Raw genomic sequence first — 20,060 nt, 5'->3', positions numbered from 1 at the left:
TCATTTAAGACTTTCTCTTCCTTCCAAAGTTAACAGATTCTCCTCCAGAACTTCTCTTTATAATTCTCTTCCACTCCCTAATTCTCTTTTTATTCTTTTCAACCTACCACAGCATTTAGTACTCTAAGAATTGCCACGATCATCCTCTTCGCCACCTCCGATACATCCTTTTACTTATTTGCAACACTTTTTCTTTCTATCACAAGAACCCTCTTTATAGAAAATAAACTGAAAAATTAGGTGGACAATAAAGTTGCATTAATACATAAGACAGTAAGTGGGACGAGGAGTTTGATTACATTATGGTAGAAACCATTCTTTAACATGGAGACTTGTATTGTAAAGCAACACTATATCTTAATTACAGTAAGTGGGACGAGGAGTTTGATTACATTATGGTAGAAACCATTCTTTAACATGGAGACTTGTATTGTAAAGCAACACTATATCTTAATTACAGCTTCAATGAGAAAAGGGAATAAAAAGTGTGCTTTCAGTAATATTTATGCACCTAATGATAAAGCTAGGAAGAAAGAGCTGCAAGATGAACTAGTATAGGTGATCAAAGGAATGGACATTCCGAAGTGTTTAGGGGAGATTTTAATGTGGTGAAGTATTTGAAAAAAAAGTGTGATGGACAATAATTGGTGGACTTTTGATTAGTTTGTGCAATTCATCAATGAATTAGGGCTGATGGGCTTACCATGGTAGAAAATACACATGGAGCACAATAAAGTCGAGGTTACTTTTAATAGACTTCACAAAGTTCTTATGCTACGGAGTTCATGGAAAAGAATCATGATTTGATTCAAAAGTGTCTTTTGAACTCACAATTTGATCATAACTTAATCGTTTTGGGCAAATGAGAGGCGGGTTTGATACCTTCAGATTTTTTAACCATTGGCTTGATGGGAAAAGTTTCCAAAAGTTGATCAAGACAAGATAGGAAGTATACAAGAGTAAGTGGGCCACAACAAGCAGGCATTTGGTAGAGACTAAGGTGCCTAAAACCAACCATAAAAAGTTGGCAATAAAAAACTTTTAACAATATCAGAGAAAGAGTGTCAAACGTAGAGGACGAGTTCCAAGAGAAAACCATCATCTTCCAAGGTGGGAATGCAAATGCAACATTAAGGTTAGAGGTTGTAAGAATGAAGACTGAAATTTAGTCTTTGTAAAGGAAAGATTTCTTGTTTCACAATTTAATTTTGTTTTAAAATAAAATTCCTATAGGGGGCAACAAATAAGAGAAATACAAAATTTTTTTAAAAGCAAGAAAAATACAAGTTTATTGTTTAAGGCATTGCTTCCCAAGGTGTTAAAGCCTAAGGCATTACAACCCAAAGTATTACAACAAAAAGTTTCATGGTATAAGGTGTTACTGCACAAAATGCTACAACACAATACATTACAATGCAAAATTCAAAACACAACTTCTCATTTAAACAATGCATAAGAACTTCTTAAATAAGAATTTTTATACAGGGGGCAAAATGTAGATAGTTGATTTTGGTTACTACTTATTCTCTTTAAGAGTTGTTTTACAACATATTGCTACATATGGAATAATGAGAACAACTAGAACAAGCGAAGCACTACTTCACATGAAACAACTAAAACAAGTAAAGCACTACTTCAAGCAGAACAATTAATACAAGTAAAACAACTACTTCGCATAGAATAACCACTTCATATGGATGACAATGAAAGCAACTCGGAGTAAGTGGTAGAGTTCATGGGTTACTTTCATCTTGGGATGTTCCGAAAAGTTTGGCTTAGCGACTCAAATGTGGAGGTAGTTAAAAGGTATTCTTGTTAACCTTTTTCTTGAAGTACAAGTGTTTTCCCCTTTTACCTTATTTTCATGTACCTACTCACATACATCTCCTTTTCTTATACTTGTTCACATACAGCTTCTTCTCTTGTACTTGTTCACGTACAGCTTCTTCTCTCATGTCTTTTCACGTATACCTCTTCTCTGTTACTTTCTACTCGAAAACAAATCTTATTATACCTAATTACTTCAACGGTTACATAATGGGATTCCTAAATTACTCGACATTAACTTTTAGTAATGGTTACCCAACATGAAAGCTCTTGTTAATGATGCCATTCATTACGTGTATTAAAGCCTTTTCTTGTAACCGTCACTTTTAGCACTATATGAAGAGCTTTCACAATTCATTTGAAACTTTCTCTTCCTTCCAGAGTTAACAAATTCTCCTCTAAAGCTTATCTTTCTAATTCTCTTCCACTCTCTAATTCTCTTCTTATTCTCTTCCACCTGCCACGACATTTAATACTTCACGAATTGCCCCGATCATCCTTTCTATTACATCCATCACATCCCTTTACTTGTTTGCAACACTTTCTCTCCTTATCACAAGAACCCCCTTTATAGAAACTAAACTGAAAAATTAAGTGGACAATCAAGTTGCATTAATACATAAAATAGTGGGTGCGTGAGAAAGTTTGATTAGATTATGGTAAAAATCATTCTTTAACATGGAGATTTGTATTGTAAAGCAATGCTATATCCTAATTACAGCTTCAATGAGAAAAGGGAATAAAAGCTGTGCTTTCGGTAATATTTATGCACCTAATGATATAGCTACGAAGAAAAGGTTGCAAGATGAACTAGTATATGTGATCAAAGGAATGGACATTTCGAAGTGTTTAAGGGAGATTTTAATGTGGTGAAGTATTTGGGAAAAAAAAGTGTGATGGACAATAATTGGACTTATGATTAGTTTGTGCAATTCATCAATGAATTAGGGCTGATGGGCTTACCATGGTAAAAAGTACACATGGAGCACAATAAAGTCGAGGTTACTTTTAATAGACTTGATAGAGTTCTTATGCTACGGAGTTCATGGAAAAGAATCATGATTTGATTCAAAAGTGTCTTTTGAACTCACAATTTGATCATAACTTAATCGTTTTGGGCAAATGAGAGGCTGATTAGGGTTTGATACCTTCAAATTTTTTAACCATTGGCTTGATGGGAAAAGTTTTCAAAAGTTGATCAAGACAAGATAAGAAGTAGACAAGAGTAGGTGGGCCATAACAAGCAGGCATTTGGTAGAGACTAAGGTGCCTAAAACGAACCATAAAAAGTTGGCAGGAAAAAACTTTTAGTAATATCAGAGAAAGAGTGTCAAACATAGAAGAGGAGTTCCAAGAGAAAATCATCATCTTCCAAGGTGGGAATGCAAATGCACCATTAAGGTTAGAGGTTGTAAGAATGAAGACTGAAATTTAGTCTTTGTAAAGGAAAGATTTTAACAACATAAGTCAAGAGTCAAATAGTTCTTTGGAGGGGATAAGTATACAAAATTTTTTCATGCGATGGCATCGATAAGAAGGCAAGGAAACTTTACTGAAAGAATTTCAATTCAAAGGAGAGTAATTGAAAATCCAATGGTACTTAAAGAAGGAGGTGGCCAAATACTTTGAAACCTTTTATAATCAAAAGTCAGAGACAAAGCTCGACGAGCTAAATTGCTCTCTTGTGACCTTTAAGGAGTAATAAATTGAGCAATTGGAAAAACGTTTCTCAGAAGTGAAGGTATGGGATGTGGTAGCATGTTGCGATGATAACAAGGCACAAAGGCCAAATAGTTTAAACATGAACTTTTTTTAAAAAAAACCAATGGGTAGATAGAAAGGTGATGTTATGGCTATTTTTATGAGTTTTCTTATTCCATCAGGATTTGATAAATCTTGCTTCCTTCATTTCGTTTATCCCAAAATGTGCTAATATAAGAGCTTTGAATGAATAAAGGTTAATTAGTTTCATGAGCAATGTTTATAAGATTGTATCTACTATCTAAGGTCCTAGCAAGTCGACTAAGGAAAGTAATTGGGAAAGCAATAAGACATAAACATTTTGCCTTCACTAAAGGCAAATAGATTGTGGGTTACACCCTAATTGTCAATGAAATTATTGATCATCTTCAACAGGATAACGAGGGTAAAATTTTTTTAAAAGTAGATTTTAAAATGACTTATGACAATATATATTGAGATTTTTTCGATTTTGTTAAGTTTAAGATGAGGTTTGGCAATAAATGATGAAGGCGGATGAGGGCATGTATCTCTTTGGCCTCGATTTCAGTACTTGTCAATAGCACACCTACTAAGCAATTCAAATTGAGAAAAGAGCTAAGACAAGGGTGCCCTTTGTTACCATTTCTGTTCATCCTAGTAGCGGAAGCCTTTAGGACTTTAATGAACAAAGTTGTGGACATTGGGTTGTGCAAGAGTATCAACATTGGAAATAACAAGTTTGTCATCTCTCTGGTTGCCTGAATTTCATCTCCTAAGGCTAGCTAGCAGGGAGGATTGTCAAACCACTTCTGCTGTCTCCTCCCTAACCCAATCCTTGGAATCTTTCGGGATCACATCTAAAGATGGGGCTTGTGAACTGACTTGGAAACAGGAAAACAAAGAAAGTGGTGATGTGGAGATTGCTGAGACTCACGTGGATTCTGAGGTATGCAAGAGTCGCAAACTCCAAGGCGCAGAGCTCCAATTGAGGTCACGTATGTAATGGAGTTGCTGTTAAATAAGTTACAAAGCATTATTATTATTATTATTATTATTATTGAATTGAAAAAAAATTAAAATTTTATTTTTAAAATAAAAATTATATATTAATTAATAAATTAAATATTCGAATGTATTATTATTATAATTTAGAGTGAACTGTGAATTTTACCATGTCCTCTCTTCTCTGGTTAGGCATTCAATGATGTTGGATTATTCTCATGGGCATGGGGCATGGGTCAGTCTTCCTTTTTCCTTTACTTGTAGCCATTTTTTCTGAACAATCATACCAAGGTACAATCAAACCATGTGAATATTATTCAATCAATTTTAGCCATTTTGATAGTGCGTACGTGCTCATATAGTACAGTAATGTGAGCACGATTTTAGAGAGCATATCCAAATTTGAATTTGATTTTTTTTTTACTTCAGCGGTTTCAACCTCTCTTATCTCAATTTTAATTATTTTAAATCTTATATAATTGATAATTGTATTAAGATTTTATTATTAAATTCAATTACGTGACTTTTTTATTGATGACGTAACATATCAATTTGAATTATTTTAATCACTTAGTACACATTATGCAAAAAAATATGTCTAATAAAATATACTAAAACTTATTTTTTAAAATCTAAAAATTCTTAATTATTATTTAATTAAAATAAAAATATAATTTCTTAAAGTGATTGATATGCTCCACATGGCCATGTTAAATATTGTAAAACTTGAGCACCGTTTTCAATGGTCTTAAATCTAGTTTTAATGAACGTATAGGACTAATTAGAATAAAAAGATTAAATTGGCATAGTTGAAAGACTAAAATCAAACTACCATTATAAGACTAATTGTGACTAATTACAAAATCAATATACTGACACATAATAAGAGTTAATAAAATATATAATATCAAATTCAAAACATGTAGTAGTAATAGTATGTATGGTTGTCATATAAACTCATGCAATCATAATTAGTGATGTACTTACTTTATTTTTGTGAATTTGAAAAGAAAAATATTAAAGCCTGAATCACCCAAGAATGCCCAATATTGGTGTTGTGAAAAGGAATACCACGACACCCTAACATCTCAAGGCCCACGTTGGCTTTCTTCGTATGGGCCTAATACGGAAATCATATTAACAACATTTTAATGACTGTCTCTGTCTGTAAGTATCATCCTTGCATTGTTCCCTAACATTTCATCATCTTAACTTCGTAATCTTTGATTATTTCATTTCAATCTTTCCCTTACATTATTTCATTCATTCATGTTACATAAATGTACATCAAAAACATTCCCTCTATTTTAACAAAAAACCAAACCAAAATAAAATACAATTTCAAAACGACAAAATCCAAATAAAACAATTAGGCCAGAATGAAATCGAAATAGCATAGGTGAAATTATCCCACCATTTAATCATAAATCCAATCCAGCACGCTAGCATAATGCATGAATGCATGAATTCACGAGCTGCACATAAAAGTAAAAGACTTCGAAGAAACTCATGAAACCACAATCTTATAAAGAAAAACAAAACTTCAGAACAAGCACTGAAAAAAGGTGAAGATACCGTCCTCTTACCAACATAAAAAGAACCTCATTTACGACACCCTAAGCATTAAAGTGTCCTCTTAATGATCTCTCTTTCATCTCTCCATCATACATCCACCCTCTCCACATCTTCAAGTACAAGGGGCTTCACTGGCTTTCCCAAAAGATCAGTGTACTCCTGGAATGGAGACCTTGTGAAGCGAGTCTCTTTCCAGAAATCAGGAGTCAAGAATCCGTATGTTTTCAGAAGACACTCAAAGGTAGCCTGCATTTCCATTTGCAATAATAAAACAATAATTAGATATCAACACTAACTGAATAACCATCTCTAAAATATCATACAAGCAAATAAACATCTATCAAGTATGAAAGCACGCTAATCTACCAATAATCGATAACAAATATTTTCCGGCATTGGTACGCAACAATATGCAATAATATCATAGGAATAGCACAAAAAAACAATCCACAAATTCAACACCAACTACATAGTTGCCCTGTCACCCAAAGAGTAGAAAATCTATAAGCATATGTTTAGGGGAGTTCTTAACAAACACATAACACAGTTTTCATCAAGCCTAAACACTAAGCAAACATAATAAAAGCATAAATCACAAAACCGTAAAGCATCCCAAGTTTATTAGTGTGGTTGGAAATATTAGCCTAGCATTGTTGTCAAGGATGGAATAATGGCTAAAAAAGAAAAAACCAAAACCATCATCACAGAACATCAATTCTGTCCATGTGGACAAGTAGTGTTATCCACATCCAAACCATACCTTCCCTTGGCGATAATTCATAAACTATATTATTTTTAAACTAAAAATATAAGAATGATATACCACTTAAAGAATTAAAATCATACTAATAACATCTTACCTGCTAACTTAATTTACTACCCTCCAAAATAACCTTTGATAAAACCCAAGAAAAAAGAATCATACAGGATCAATGAGAGGTAAATTGAAGCCAAGAGCAGCACAGTGAAACAATATTTATATGCTTTCATCAAACCAGCACAAAACCAATATCTTGATACTAAAATGTATACATAAAATCAAGAATAAGTAAAATCCAAAACATGCGAAGAACCACAATACATCAGTAACCACCTAATCTAAATCACAATTTCTATCCACTTGATTCCACTTCATACATGTTAATAGCTCAGATCAATAATATATTTCAAACAAATCAACTATGCTACAATAAATCACATCAAACAAGCAAATAGCAAACAATTCTAAAGTTCGGAAACTAAAATATTAACATACTTATTTAACAACCACTTTCCAAATCGATCTAAGCAAATCCGCAACCAATCTTAAATAACAAAACCCAACAAATAATTATAACGAACAGTCAATACCTTGACAAAGTTACCAAGAGTCTTAGTAGAACCCCTAGAGGAAGTAAAAACATCTTCAATACCAGCAAACTGAAGCACCTTCTTGGGCACCCTAGCAGCCACAATGCCCGCACCTCTAGGAGCCGGGACCATCCTAACAGTAACGGACCCACATTTCCCAGTAACCTTACACGGCACTGTATGAGGTTTCCCGATCTTATTCCCCCAATACCCTCTCCTCACAGGAATCACCGACAACTTCGCCAAAATTATTGCCCCTCTTATAGCCGTAGCCACTTCTTTGCTACACTTCACTCCCAATCCCACGTGTCCATTTCCATCGCCAACGACGACGAAGGCCTTGAAGCGCGTGCGCTGGCCGGCCCTTGTTTGTTTCTGGACAGGAGTGATCTTCATGACCTCGTCTTTCAGCGAGGGGCCAACGAGCTGGTCGATGATTTGGTACTCTTTGATGGGGAGAGAGTGGAGGTATATTTGTTCGAGAGATGTAATTTTTCCGGCTTTGACTAAACGACCGAGCTTTGTAACGGGTACCCATTTCTCTTCTTCCTCTTTGCGGCCGCGGCGTCTGCCTCTCGGGCCACGGTCCGATCTGCCGCCGCCGAATCCACGCCTGAAAGCGCCGCGTTCTCCTCCGCCTCTTTCTGCCATATTTTTTGGGCGTAAAAGAGAAAGGGGTTTTGGGTTAGAGATGAGAGGAGAAAATGAGAGCGGCGAGGGCTAGGGTTTTTATGTTTACGGGGAAGTTTAGGGTTTCTTTTGTGAGGAAGGGTAAAGGATTGGATGTTTCCAAATGGGCTTTTTAAGTTAAACCTATTGTCTCTCGGTAACAATTTAATTTGATTTATTTTTAATTTATTTATTACTTAAAAGTAAAATTTGAATTAAATAAGATTTCGTAAAAAAATTTTAAAAAATAATTTTTTTAAAAAAATAAAATTTTTTAAAAAATAAAATTTTTTAAAAAATAATTTAAAAAAAGCTCCAATTAGAGCTTTCTCTTCTTTTTTTTTTCTTAAAAAGAAAACATCAGCGTATTAGAAGAGTTATTTTTTCTCAAAAAAATTCTCTCTCAAAAAATACTCTCTCCCTCTCTTCTTATTGTTCTCTCCCTTTCTGCAAATTAAAGTTTTTTTTATTCTTACAAAAATCTAAAAGAATGAAATCCAAAATATCAGAATAGCATTAAAGTATTATTTCTTTTTTGTTATGTTTTTCATTTTTTTATCATTCTTTTTTTTTGTTTTTAAAACTCTCTTTATTATTTGATATTTCTCAATTTATTGTTTGATATGATAATTATGTGATATTTATTTATTTTTAACTTTTTTTGTGTATATAATATTTATTGATTATGATTAAAATAAGTCAAATAGATCAAGAGTTATTGAAATAAATTAGATAAAAATTGACTTTCAAACCATGGATGATATATTTTTTTCATTCTTTTTTGTCACGAAGTTAATATTGTTAGACTTGATCATATAGCTTAATTCAAATTTCTAATCTCTTTCAAATTATTTTATGTTTATTTTTTTTATTTCAGTTTTAAGTCAAGTTTTAATATTCCATAAAAAATTGCTACAGAATCAATATCTAGAAGATAAATTATTATGATTAAATTGTTTTCAATTATTTTCCATTGTAAAATATATAAAAAGATGAATTTTAGTATATCAATGATTTAGGTTGAATGTAATTAATATAAAGTTATTTATTAAATATTCTTTATGGTTTATATAAATTGTTTTACCAAACAGTTTATCTACAAAAAAGAACTTATAAAAAGTAAATTTACCAAACAGTTTTAACATAATTTTAAAAATTATTATTTTTATAAAAATTTTATAATAATTTTTAAATTAAAAAAAAATCAAGCCAAACATACTCTTAATAATAACCTTACTACTATCACAGGGCTCTTTGCATGGGAGCCCAAATTAACTTTGGACCTCATATCACTTCCATTTACCAATTACCAGGGATCCAAACTAAAACCCAAAACCCTTAAAAATCGACGTTAGCTGCCTTCTTTTACTTCGGCTTCATGGGCCAAGCTGCCCATGACTTAGCTTCTCAAAATAATATTTCTTTTAAATCAAAAGGTTTCTAAGAAAATATAAAATAATAAAAGGAGCAAAACATTTTATTTTGAAACTCCTCCCTTCTTTTTTTTTAAATTATACTAAAAAATTATAAAAGTAAATTAGATAATAATTTAAAGTATGATCTTCTATTGTATAATAAAAAATTATATGTATCAAAAAATAATTTAAAATAAGTAATTATATGAAATTATGACAAAAATATCATTTACTCATAGTTTTTTATTTATTTATATTAAATTAATACATTTTGTGGGATATTTAAAATTTTAAATTTAACACTGGAGTATTTGATTTAATAAATTACTATGAATTTGCTGCAAAGACTTACTAGCTTAGACATAAATCCCTTTAATTGCTCAATCTAGGAGTTTTAAGTGGGTGGCAAATATAATACAAAAAACATTTTTTTATAATTTTTTTGTTATAATATTAAATACGAATGTTAATAAAATTAATTTATTTTGATAGTTATAAAATTGGAAAAAAAAAACTCATTGTAACTGGAAATTGAATTGTGAAAATCAAGAAAGAAAAAAAAAATTGTGTCAACAAGAAGGACTTATTTATTTAGTGTAACCACCTTTTATACCTTTTATACTATTTTGTGCTTCAAATATATGTCATTATCTCTTTTCATGCATAAATAATAAGTGTTTACGGATAACAAGTGTACACCAAATATGAATAACAAGTGTCTGTTATATAATAAGAAACAAATAAAATGGATTAGACAACAATGCACTAAGGAGTTTAAAAAAAATTCTAGAATACTCATTTTATATATTTTTTTGAATAAACTGGAAATATATATTTTATATAATATATAAATGTATTAATTTTATATGTATTTAAGTAAAACAATTTTTTAACAGTTTCCAATTATCATATCATAATTAGTATCCTTCAAAACCCTTTAACAAACTTATTCATTGCAAACAATATGGTGGATGATGCTAACAGGCTAATCCAGAATAGAAGACAAGAGCTCCAGCAAACCGGCTATGCTTAAAATGTTAATGGACAAGTATTTCCATTGCATGGAATATGAGTTGGGATAACTTGGATATTAAATTGGAGCGGCCAAACCAACCCAAATACTGCCAAACTTATAAAACGAGGAGCCTTTAGTTTCCGACGGTGTTTTCTTTTGATCAAAGCCGCCATATAGGCCTGCTTTCGTCGCTAGTTGTCCATAATAATCAACCAGGCGAAAATTGAGACTTATTACGTAGTGAAGTTTCTGATGGCAGATGCTGAAGGATGAGATTGGACTTGGCAAATTCATATTGACACTAATGCTTAGAAAAATAAAGCAAATTAACATTGACACTAATACAAAAATAAAGCAATGCATAAAAAAATAAAGCAAAAGGAAATGTTTGAGGGTAAAAAATAAATATATATATATATATATAAAATATGTCAGAGACTTATTACATAATGAAGTTTCTATGGCAATAAATAAAGCAAGACATATAAAATATGCTAAGCAAAAATATGACTTATAAAATATGCTAAGCAAGAGTATAACATTGATACTAATAAACAAAGAAAAAATATAAAATATTATGCTAAGCAAAAGTATAAAATAATATAAAAATATGTTTAAGCCCAGGAGAACTCTATTGTGTGAGACTAGCGTGATAACCAACTACACCACCCAAACCATATATTATAAGTAAGTCAAATCTTTTTTTTTTTTTTTTTTTTTGCACTTGTGTTGTATCACTGATTTCCTGAAGCATATTCCAGGTGTCTCCGTTTAGCCTCTCTGCTAAAAATCTTTTGACTTTTGAGCTGAGGCGGAGAGGAAACTGCTACTATCTGGTTCTGGAGCAAAGTTGAAGTCATCCGGTCATCATTAGCATGTTGAGGTTTTGGCTTTCAGCATTGGCATGGGCACCATGATATTTGCAAGCAAGTAGATCTTCCAACGATTTGAAGAGAGCATCAAGTTCAATGGTGTGAGTGACTATTTGAAAGAAATCCAAAGCCACTCGCAATGTTTAACAAAGGAAAGAAGGCTGCTACGGGCATCTTTCTAAAAAGAAAACAAAAGCAGCACGTAAAAGTAATAAAAAGTAGTAAGTAATGTGCTAGGTGGTGTGGTGACATGTAAGTCTTATAAAACCGATGGAGTTGTACAGCATTTTTTAACTTAGAAGCGTTGGTTTATATGTATAGCCTTACTCTTACCATTTACATCTTTTAAGACTGTATGAGCATAATGACCCAAGGAAAAGGACTAGAGGTAAACTAGAGAGCACTTGTCAAACCTCCTTGTAGCATTAGCTATTATTTTATTTGACCATATTCTGAGCTCAACACAGTGCAGCAAATTTAGCTGCTGAAAAATTAACAAGATTGATCAGATGGATTGCTTTTCATAATAGCTTTACCATCTGGATACATCACTAGCCTGCTCAATATTGTGTTCTTGCTATCTTAATATATCTAGTGTCCGATAGCTGTAACAGCGATGCAGCTTTTCAAAATTGTTGGCAGGCATCAGAATATGTTTGTTAGACTAGATTTATAAGTTTGTGTACGAGCACTTCCCCTCATATAGATTCCACCTGAAGGCAAGTTAGAAGCAGTAAAATAGTCAAAAGGTTCAAAACTACTCTGGTGATGTTACTGCTCATGAATTGTGTGGCTCACAAGGTAATGTACTGGTGAAACTGTGAACCAATCATTTGATAAGCCTTGTTGATCAGGTTTCAGGTCATCTAAAATGAACGTTTCATTTCCTCTTTATGAAGGCAAAACAATGGCAAGATTCCTTCACCATGCTGCTTCATCAGTGCTGAGATATTGCCAATTTCTCTGAGGGGTGAGCGTCTGGGGAGAAGTCCAGCAGTGCATGTCTGCGTCTTTCTTCTTCCATCTCTTGCGAGCTCCTTCTGATTGCAACCATCATCATTCGCACAACGGTTTTCCTTCAAGTGACACACAAGTATCCGCTTCTCTGTTTCATTTTGTGCTTCTTGGTTAATTGGTGACCTATTTCTGGCCCTCACTATTTTTCTCTCTCTTTCCTTCCGCAATCTCTCAATCTCTTCATTAAGCACAGATATTTGTTCTTGTAGCTCATTAGCCTTTGCTTCAGATGAGAGAGCTTTCTGTCTCCATTCTTTCACCTAATCAAAGCAACAAACATGAAGTTTAGGATCTTCAATCAATTTACTTTTGTGTACTACGAAAGAAAGATTTTCTTTTTCTTCTGCCCATCATAAACTTCGAAGTTACAAATAACCATATTCCACAAACCAGCCTTCTCCACCCCCACCCCCACCCCCAGCCACTTGCAATTTTCTTCCCTAATAAGCTGTGTACAACTAAAAGTTCAACTGGTTGCTATACTATATGATAAGTTGAAGCAAGGGACAAGGGCTTCTTGACATACTTGGCTAATCTAATTCTATTATTTCCTCATAAAGCAAAAAAGTTGCATCTAGCGTTAAAAAGACCTGTAAAAATGAAATAAACATAACATTCTATTCTGAAATCCTGAGGTTGAAACTTTTGAGACATGGAAGGGGGTACAATAGTTCCCAGCACAGTGGTTGGAATTTTGCAGCTTAAAAACCAGAATACTTTAGAACACCCATCAATGGGATGTGGCTGCTTCTGTAATTTGCCCTCAATTAAATGGCAAAAGAAGCAACCAGAAATAGTTGGCATACCATGATCCATCCAAGCAGCCATATATAAACGATGAGGGACAATATAGAATAACCGGACATTTATGGTATGTTTGGTTGGCGGAATAGATAAGAATGGAATAGAATAGTTATTATGTGAGAATAGAATGAAGTGAGAATAGAATACAATAGTTATTATTTAGTTTGGTATAACAAAGAGAATAAGACAGGAATAATTATTATGACTTATTGTAGTGTTTGGTTGGTAATAATAATTTTGGAATAAAAAAGGAATAGAAAATAAAAAGACAAAAACACCCTTTATTATTTATATGACATTTTATTTTTATTAGATTTTTTAAATATTAATAATCTAGAATTTAATTAAAATATTAATAATTAATAATTTAAATATTAATATTTTATTTAATTTAAATATTATTATTATTAATTTTTATTTTATTTTATTTTTAAAATATTAATAATTGATAATTTATTTAAAATATTAATAATTGATAATTTCAATATTAATAGTTATTTATAATTTAATTATTTATATTTTAAAATATTAATATTCTATTTAATTTAAATATTATTATGATCAATTATTTTATTTTTTTATTTTTGAAAATTAATAATTGATTATTTATTTAAAATATTAATAATAGATAATTTAAATATTAATATTTTATTTTATTTAAATATTATTACGATTAATTTTTATTTTATTTTTTAAATATTAATAATTGGTAATTTATTTAAAATGTTAATAATTGATTATTTAATTATTAATATTGTTTATATAATTTAAATGATATTACGTTTATTTATTTTTAATTTTTTTGTTTTTAAATAGGAATAATTTATTTTATTAATAATTGATAATTTAAATATTAATATTTTATTTTATAATTTAATATTAATATTTTAAAATATTAATATTTTATTAAAAGTTGGAATCAAGTGAGAGAAAGAGGAGAGAGAAAAAAATAATATTTTATACAAATGAAGTTGTAATTTTTCAAACTTGTAAGGGGTATTTTTGTCTTTATCAATTTTTGAATTTATTCCTCAACCATGGAATAGCTAATACCATGAGGGAATGTGGTATTAGCTATTCCTTGGTTTTAAAGAATTTTGGAGAATAGTCATTTCTATGAAATGACTATTCCTTATACCATTTTTCAACCAAACAAAAGAACCAAAATTCCTTAGGAATAACCTCAACCAAACATGCTATTAGTAGCTTAGGACAATCTTACAGCAGATTGCAGGGATTGAATCTGATAGTCTGAATCAAGTGCTCGATCTTCACAATAATCTCGAGATGCCTGCAATTCTTCCATCTCATCCCTTACCTACCCTAGCATTTCTGCATCTAGGACCATTGTTTAGTCTCAGCACGAACTTGCTCTACAATCCCTTGCACTATGGCCTTGCAATGTCCTAAACACACTCTTGCCTCATGGGGCATTGACTCCTACAGATAAAAAGCGTCTGGCAATATTCAGTTGGGAATCCAGACTTTCATCTACTGTGAAATAAATTAATGCAGAAATGTACATGAAATCCAAATCCACATGAATTGTACAAGTTTTGTCCTTCATTTTTAAGGCTTAACTGCATCATATTATTTTATTTTAAAAGTCTTGTTTGCTTTGCTTTAACATTCTAATTATTCAACCTATTATTGAAACTGTTGGGATGAGTCCTGTAGCCAATTGAGATTGGTTATGGCTTGATTCCAATCATACAACAACATCATTCATGTTGAATGATTAAAGGTTTTCCTTCATTAATAAGACATCAATTATAACAAGTTATAAGTCTAATTGGATGAAGTTCATGAAATTAATATGCCTTGCAAAGGAATTGTAATAGGTTGCAGTTATGAGATCCTTATGCATCAAAGCTTAATCTCAAAACGTTCTTGGTTAATGTATCATTGAGACTGGACATCAATGATTCTTAGAGACTGGTACATTCTATGTTCCTTACTTGAGAAGTAAGCAACCGATCTCATAGATTGAAGTATAGAGATACTTGGAACTAGAATGTAGGTGCTTGCCTAAGAGAGCAAGTTCACTGAATATGACCCGTCATGAGAAGTGCATTTGGTATTTCACTCAAATGTCTATGCAATACTTCTCATGTGTCAGTTGTGTAAATACTCCATAAACTTGAGACACCAGGTTATCTTATGTGTAGAGTGCTATGCTTTGATTTCATTCCTACGGGTGCCTAACCAAGGATGCTTAAATAGGATGCTTTTAGGTATAACACGAAGCATATGAAGGCAAATGAATGGTTAAGATAAGAATCACCACCCCAAGTGATGCAAGGGACATATCCTAACTGTTTTTAGTTAATATCAGCTTATTGAAGTCCTTGGCCGAGGTGACTTAAAGATTATGAAAAGATTTTCATAAGTCTTTATAAAGCTGATGATCAAACTTCAAAAATGAATATGGATATCAATAAGAGTAGACACTGCACCATACTCTTATCATCTCCAAGATATATGATGAGAGAATGAATTACACTGAAAAACTGATGACTGAAAGGTTGAGTCAAACCATCTTGACTCTTCTAACATTTGGATGGCCATTATGGATTGCTAGATCCCAATCTTGGTCTATGAACTCTAGGTAGTTAACTTGATTAATGATAAATTTAAAGTAGTTTAAATTTATCTAATTTTAAGTCTAACTTAAAAATTATATGTTGAGTTGATTACCAACATGTTAAAAGCCTAATGGGTCAAACACCTAAAATGAATGTTGAAAATAAAATGGGAGAGGTGATTAAATTGGACTTAATCAAATTAAAAGTTATGAGCTTCTCAAGCACTTGATTAAAATTGTTTAATTAAGTTGTGTCTAATTAACTAAATTATTTAATTAAATCATTGAGCCTAATTAATTAAATTGTTTAATTAAGTCATTGGGCCTAATTAATTAAATTGAACAATTAAGTTATTAGGCCTAATTGATTAAATTTGTTTAATCAAGTCATTGGGCCTAGTTGATTAAAATTGTTTAATTAAATTGTTGGGCTTAATTAATTAAATTGTTTAATTAAGTTATTGGGTCTAATTAATTAAATTAAACAATTAAGTTAATTGGGCTTCTAAAGGACTTAATTAAATTGTTTATTCAAATTATTGGATTAATTGACAATTACAAAATAGTTTTGTAATTAGGGTTTAAAATTAATTCAAGGTATAAATACCTTGCTATAGCCTCTAAACAAATAGGGTGGAAACGGTTGAAAAAAAAAAAGAGTGAACGGCACATTAGAAATTCTTTTGTCTTGCTGTTCATTGTGTAAAGAAAAATAGTTTTTTATTCACTTCATTTTTTTGTGTGTTCAGCCCCACAATTTTGTGTGGATTGAGTTTATGAAACTCATATTTGCTAGCACATTATCAAGGCATAACACTTCTAATCCTTAAAGAAAGATTTTCTCATTTATTAGTGTGGACCACTATTAGAGGTTGCATAAGGATTTCTTGGACAGCTTTGATTTACAACAACCGGGCTGAGGTGATTGAGCATTTTGAAGACTGATTTGGTGGTTTAACAAAAGATTCATCAACTTTTGTTATTTAGGTAAAATGATATGATCATATACTTTTATTTTAATTTAATTTTATACTCGATTTGACATGAAAGAAATTTTAAAAAAGTGAAATATAAATTTAATTTTTAAATTTATTTCCGTTGCATTTTATTTACATTTGATGTATGATCAACCCTGAATAGAAACTTCAAAAGAAAATAAGCCTTCCTCTTTTCCATAGGCAATCTAGTAGCTTTCAACATTGCACGGTCAAGTTAAGTTAACAACTGATACAAATATTTAACAAACACTACTTTTGTATCTAGTTTGGGATTACTGGTAAAAAAATATATATGCAACACAACCAAGACAAGAGTGTTCTCTGTGTAAGATAAGACAAAACTAACATGATCTGACATTCATAGACCCCACAATTGTTTGAACAGCAAAAATGATCTGACAATGAAAAGCAGAAACAGTCTAAGCATCATTCGCTAACATTTTTCAAGAGCTCCTCAATAATGACAAATGTATGTACTTCTTGATATCTGCATGTCAGCCAACCAAATAATCAACAGTCTAAAACAAGGAGCATTGCCATGAATAGAATGATTTGATCATTTTTGAAGAAAGGTAAGCATTGAGGCAATGCCTCAGCCACCCTCCACATTCTAGCAAAAATGAGCTAGGATCAAAGCACATCCTGCAGGTTGATTCTGCTTATGTTTATATGAGATGACACTGGGTCACCCAAATTCACCTTATAAACCATTGTGCTCATAGAGTGCCATTTGTATGAAAGACGAATGTGTCTGCCAGATAAATTTAGAAGTCTCATACCCATTGGGAATAATCTTTTACTACCACATTTTTTGGTAAGCAGTTTTTGAAGTATTCATAGAACTGAAGGCTAGACACTTATGATTCAACAAATTTACCTTGTATGATTGCTGTATCGGTGACAAGGATAAATCAGAAAAATCGATCCTCTTTGAACTGGAGGCAGAACTGGTAGCAGAACTGTTAGCTGTGGAGAGCATTGAACCATATTCCTCCTTCATTCTCTCCAACAGAATCCCCTTTGACAATCCCTCCATCCTTCTTCTCAAAATTTCCACCTGCCAATTTGCTTCAAATTAAAATCCCTCGTCTAAGGCTCCTAATACAACCCAGAAAATGTGTCGAAAGAAAAGAATTGTTGTTAATTAACCTAAACTACTTAGTAGCCCCATCCCCCTTGATTTCTTTTCTCTTCTTGAATCGCTAAGCAGCAAACAGTAGTATGATATCCAAAACTATAACAGGAAAAGAGAAGTGTCATATTCTTACATTGCTGCTGCGATTTGAAACAAAGTTCTCATCTGCTTCGCTACTGACTTTGACTGACAAGCTTGCTTCTGCCATCTCTCGAATCTCCTTCACACATATTTCTTCATCAGAGATTCCTCCAAACTTCTCTAGCCTCCTTTGGAGAAAAGATGCTTGCTTATCAAAATTACTACATTTTTTAACGTCCAAGTCTTTTATTCCTGATCTCTTTTGCATCTTTTCTAATTTCTCCACCAAATCATTGATCTGCTCCTCCAATACCAAGCTCACATTTTTTCCTTCATAAATACTCTTTCTTCCCTGTGAACCAATTGCCAAATCAAGAAATAAAAGCAGGAATACAAGAAGTTAATGGCGATGAAGAAAAGCTAAACAGTTGCTCAAATAATGAAAAAGAACAAAACAAAGGAAGAATATTAATCAATGTCTCATGTGCATTTTTGTCTGCCGTTTGAAACACAAAAAGTTAAAGCAAGGTAACTAGCAAAAGACTGAGAATTGACACGCCTGCTCTTTCTGTGCATTTAGCCATTAAGCAAATGAAGACAAGCATCAACTGTTTAACAAAGTAATTTGAAAGAGGCTGAAAACCAGAAACACACAGTATCAAACAAAAATAAATAAATATGTCATCTGAAAAGAAATCAACAGATACATTCTTTTCAACAGCTTATGAAACAAATAGAGATTTAAAGTGGGAAAATATTAAAAATAAATAAATAAATAGAAGTTGAATATTTGAAACCTTTTGATGATCCTGGCCTGCTATATGCCTATATCTAACATGCTCAGCTTATTTAAACACAATAACTGTATTTCAATTGACATTTTTCTTATTCCACATTCTATCAACAACAACCAAACAAAACCCTGAAATCAGAAATAGTACTAAACAAGTTTTTGTCTTTTGAAAATAAATATAGTCAACTTTCACTAGTTTTACATAATAGGAAATTTGAAGACCTCACTTCCCTTTCTTCTCCTACATTAATCTCAAGAAGCAAACACACAAGAGAGAGAGTGAAAATAAACTAACAGAAAGCAAAGTCTGGACAGCAGATTTCAAGGTCCTCTCCATCTGCACCCTTCTTCTCTCCATCTTCTTAACAGCAATCTCTCTTTCCATCCTCAACAAATTACATTCTGCTCTCAACATCTCAGCTTGGAACCTCCACTTCTCTTCTTCAACCAAAACTACAGCACTATTTTCTCTCTTCTCCTCCTCCACTCTCTCTCTCCTCCTCTCTGCATCACTCTCTCTTGGACTCACCAGCACCACTGGAACAACCCCTCTTGTAAAAGAACTTTCTTGATCAAACAAGCTCTCCAGCTTCCCTTTTCTCTCCTTTTGCGAACTGGGCAGTTTAGAAGGACTTGGCTTTGGAGCTTTCCTTCTAGGCCTGCGTGGCAAATGAAGGATTCTTGGCGTCGGTTGTGCTGGAGGGTATTGCCATTTTGCCCTTCTTGTTATAGTTGTTCCCATTGATATTCTCTCCATGCAAGCACCAAACTCTCTCTCACTTACTGCTTTCTAGCTTGGTTTTCTTTGGTTTTGAAAAAGCTGAGCCCTTTGTTTACTATAAGTGGTGCCTTCACTGCATTACTGAATACTGATATAACAGCTTACTTCTTCTTTTTTTTGGTATGTGGGGTGATTTTGAAAATTTAAGAGCTGTTGTACAATTGGGTATTCGGTTTTAGTTAGAGACAGTGAGAGTTCTGTTAATGTTTTTGAACACAAGCTGTACCAACTTTGTTTTTTGTCTGAAAAAAATCCAGAGGTTCTTTGTCCTTTTATGGAGGGTTTTGGCCTATGGGGGGATTTGGTTTTACATAGAGAAAATGACAGTGTCGACTTGGAAGCGCAACTGGGAAAAATTTTGGTCTTTTTAAACAGAAAAACTGTACCTTATATATATTTTTTTTGGACGATTTTTTAAAT

At 32.2% G+C, this 20,060-nt stretch overlaps 1 protein-coding gene and 1 pseudogene across 1 annotated transcript; both read right to left on the bottom strand.

The window, feature by feature from the left end:
• Positions 1–5,931: 5,931 nt before the first annotated feature.
• Positions 5,932–8,253, bottom strand: LOC148760975 (uncharacterized). Its single transcript, XM_088810129.1, has 2 exons — positions 7,477–8,253; positions 5,932–6,372 (listed from the first exon to the last, which is right to left on the bottom strand). Exons 1-2 carry the CDS (start codon positions 8,125–8,127, stop codon positions 6,214–6,216), a joined length of 810 nt encoding a protein of 269 aa, XP_088666255.1. The 5' UTR covers positions 8,128–8,253; the 3' UTR covers positions 5,932–6,213.
• Positions 8,254–12,313: 4,060 nt separating this feature from the next.
• On the bottom strand, positions 12,314–19,741 carry LOC108663941 (uncharacterized; annotated as a pseudogene).
• Between the last annotated feature and the right edge of the window lie 319 nt (positions 19,742–20,060).

The sequence above is a fragment of the Theobroma cacao genome, chromosome 9, assembly GCF_053813885.1.
Source record: "Theobroma cacao isolate CCN51 chromosome 9, ASM5381388v1, whole genome shotgun sequence".
In the NCBI taxonomy this organism is placed as follows: Eukaryota; Viridiplantae; Streptophyta; class Magnoliopsida; order Malvales; family Malvaceae; genus Theobroma; species Theobroma cacao.
Note: the sequence above shows the minus strand (reverse complement) of the source record. Positions and strands in the feature narration are given on the sequence as shown.

Excerpts from the sequence above, each read along its gene's own strand:
- LOC148760975 (XM_088810129.1), bottom strand. The coding sequence starts at position 8,127 with ATGGCAGAAAGAGGCGGAGGAGAACGCGGCGCTTTCAGGCGTGGATTC. Across the intron at positions 6,373-7,476 it reads CTCTTGGTAACTTTGTCAAG|GCTACCTTTGAGTGTCTTCT; the intron begins GTATTGACTGTT and ends ATGGAAATGCAG.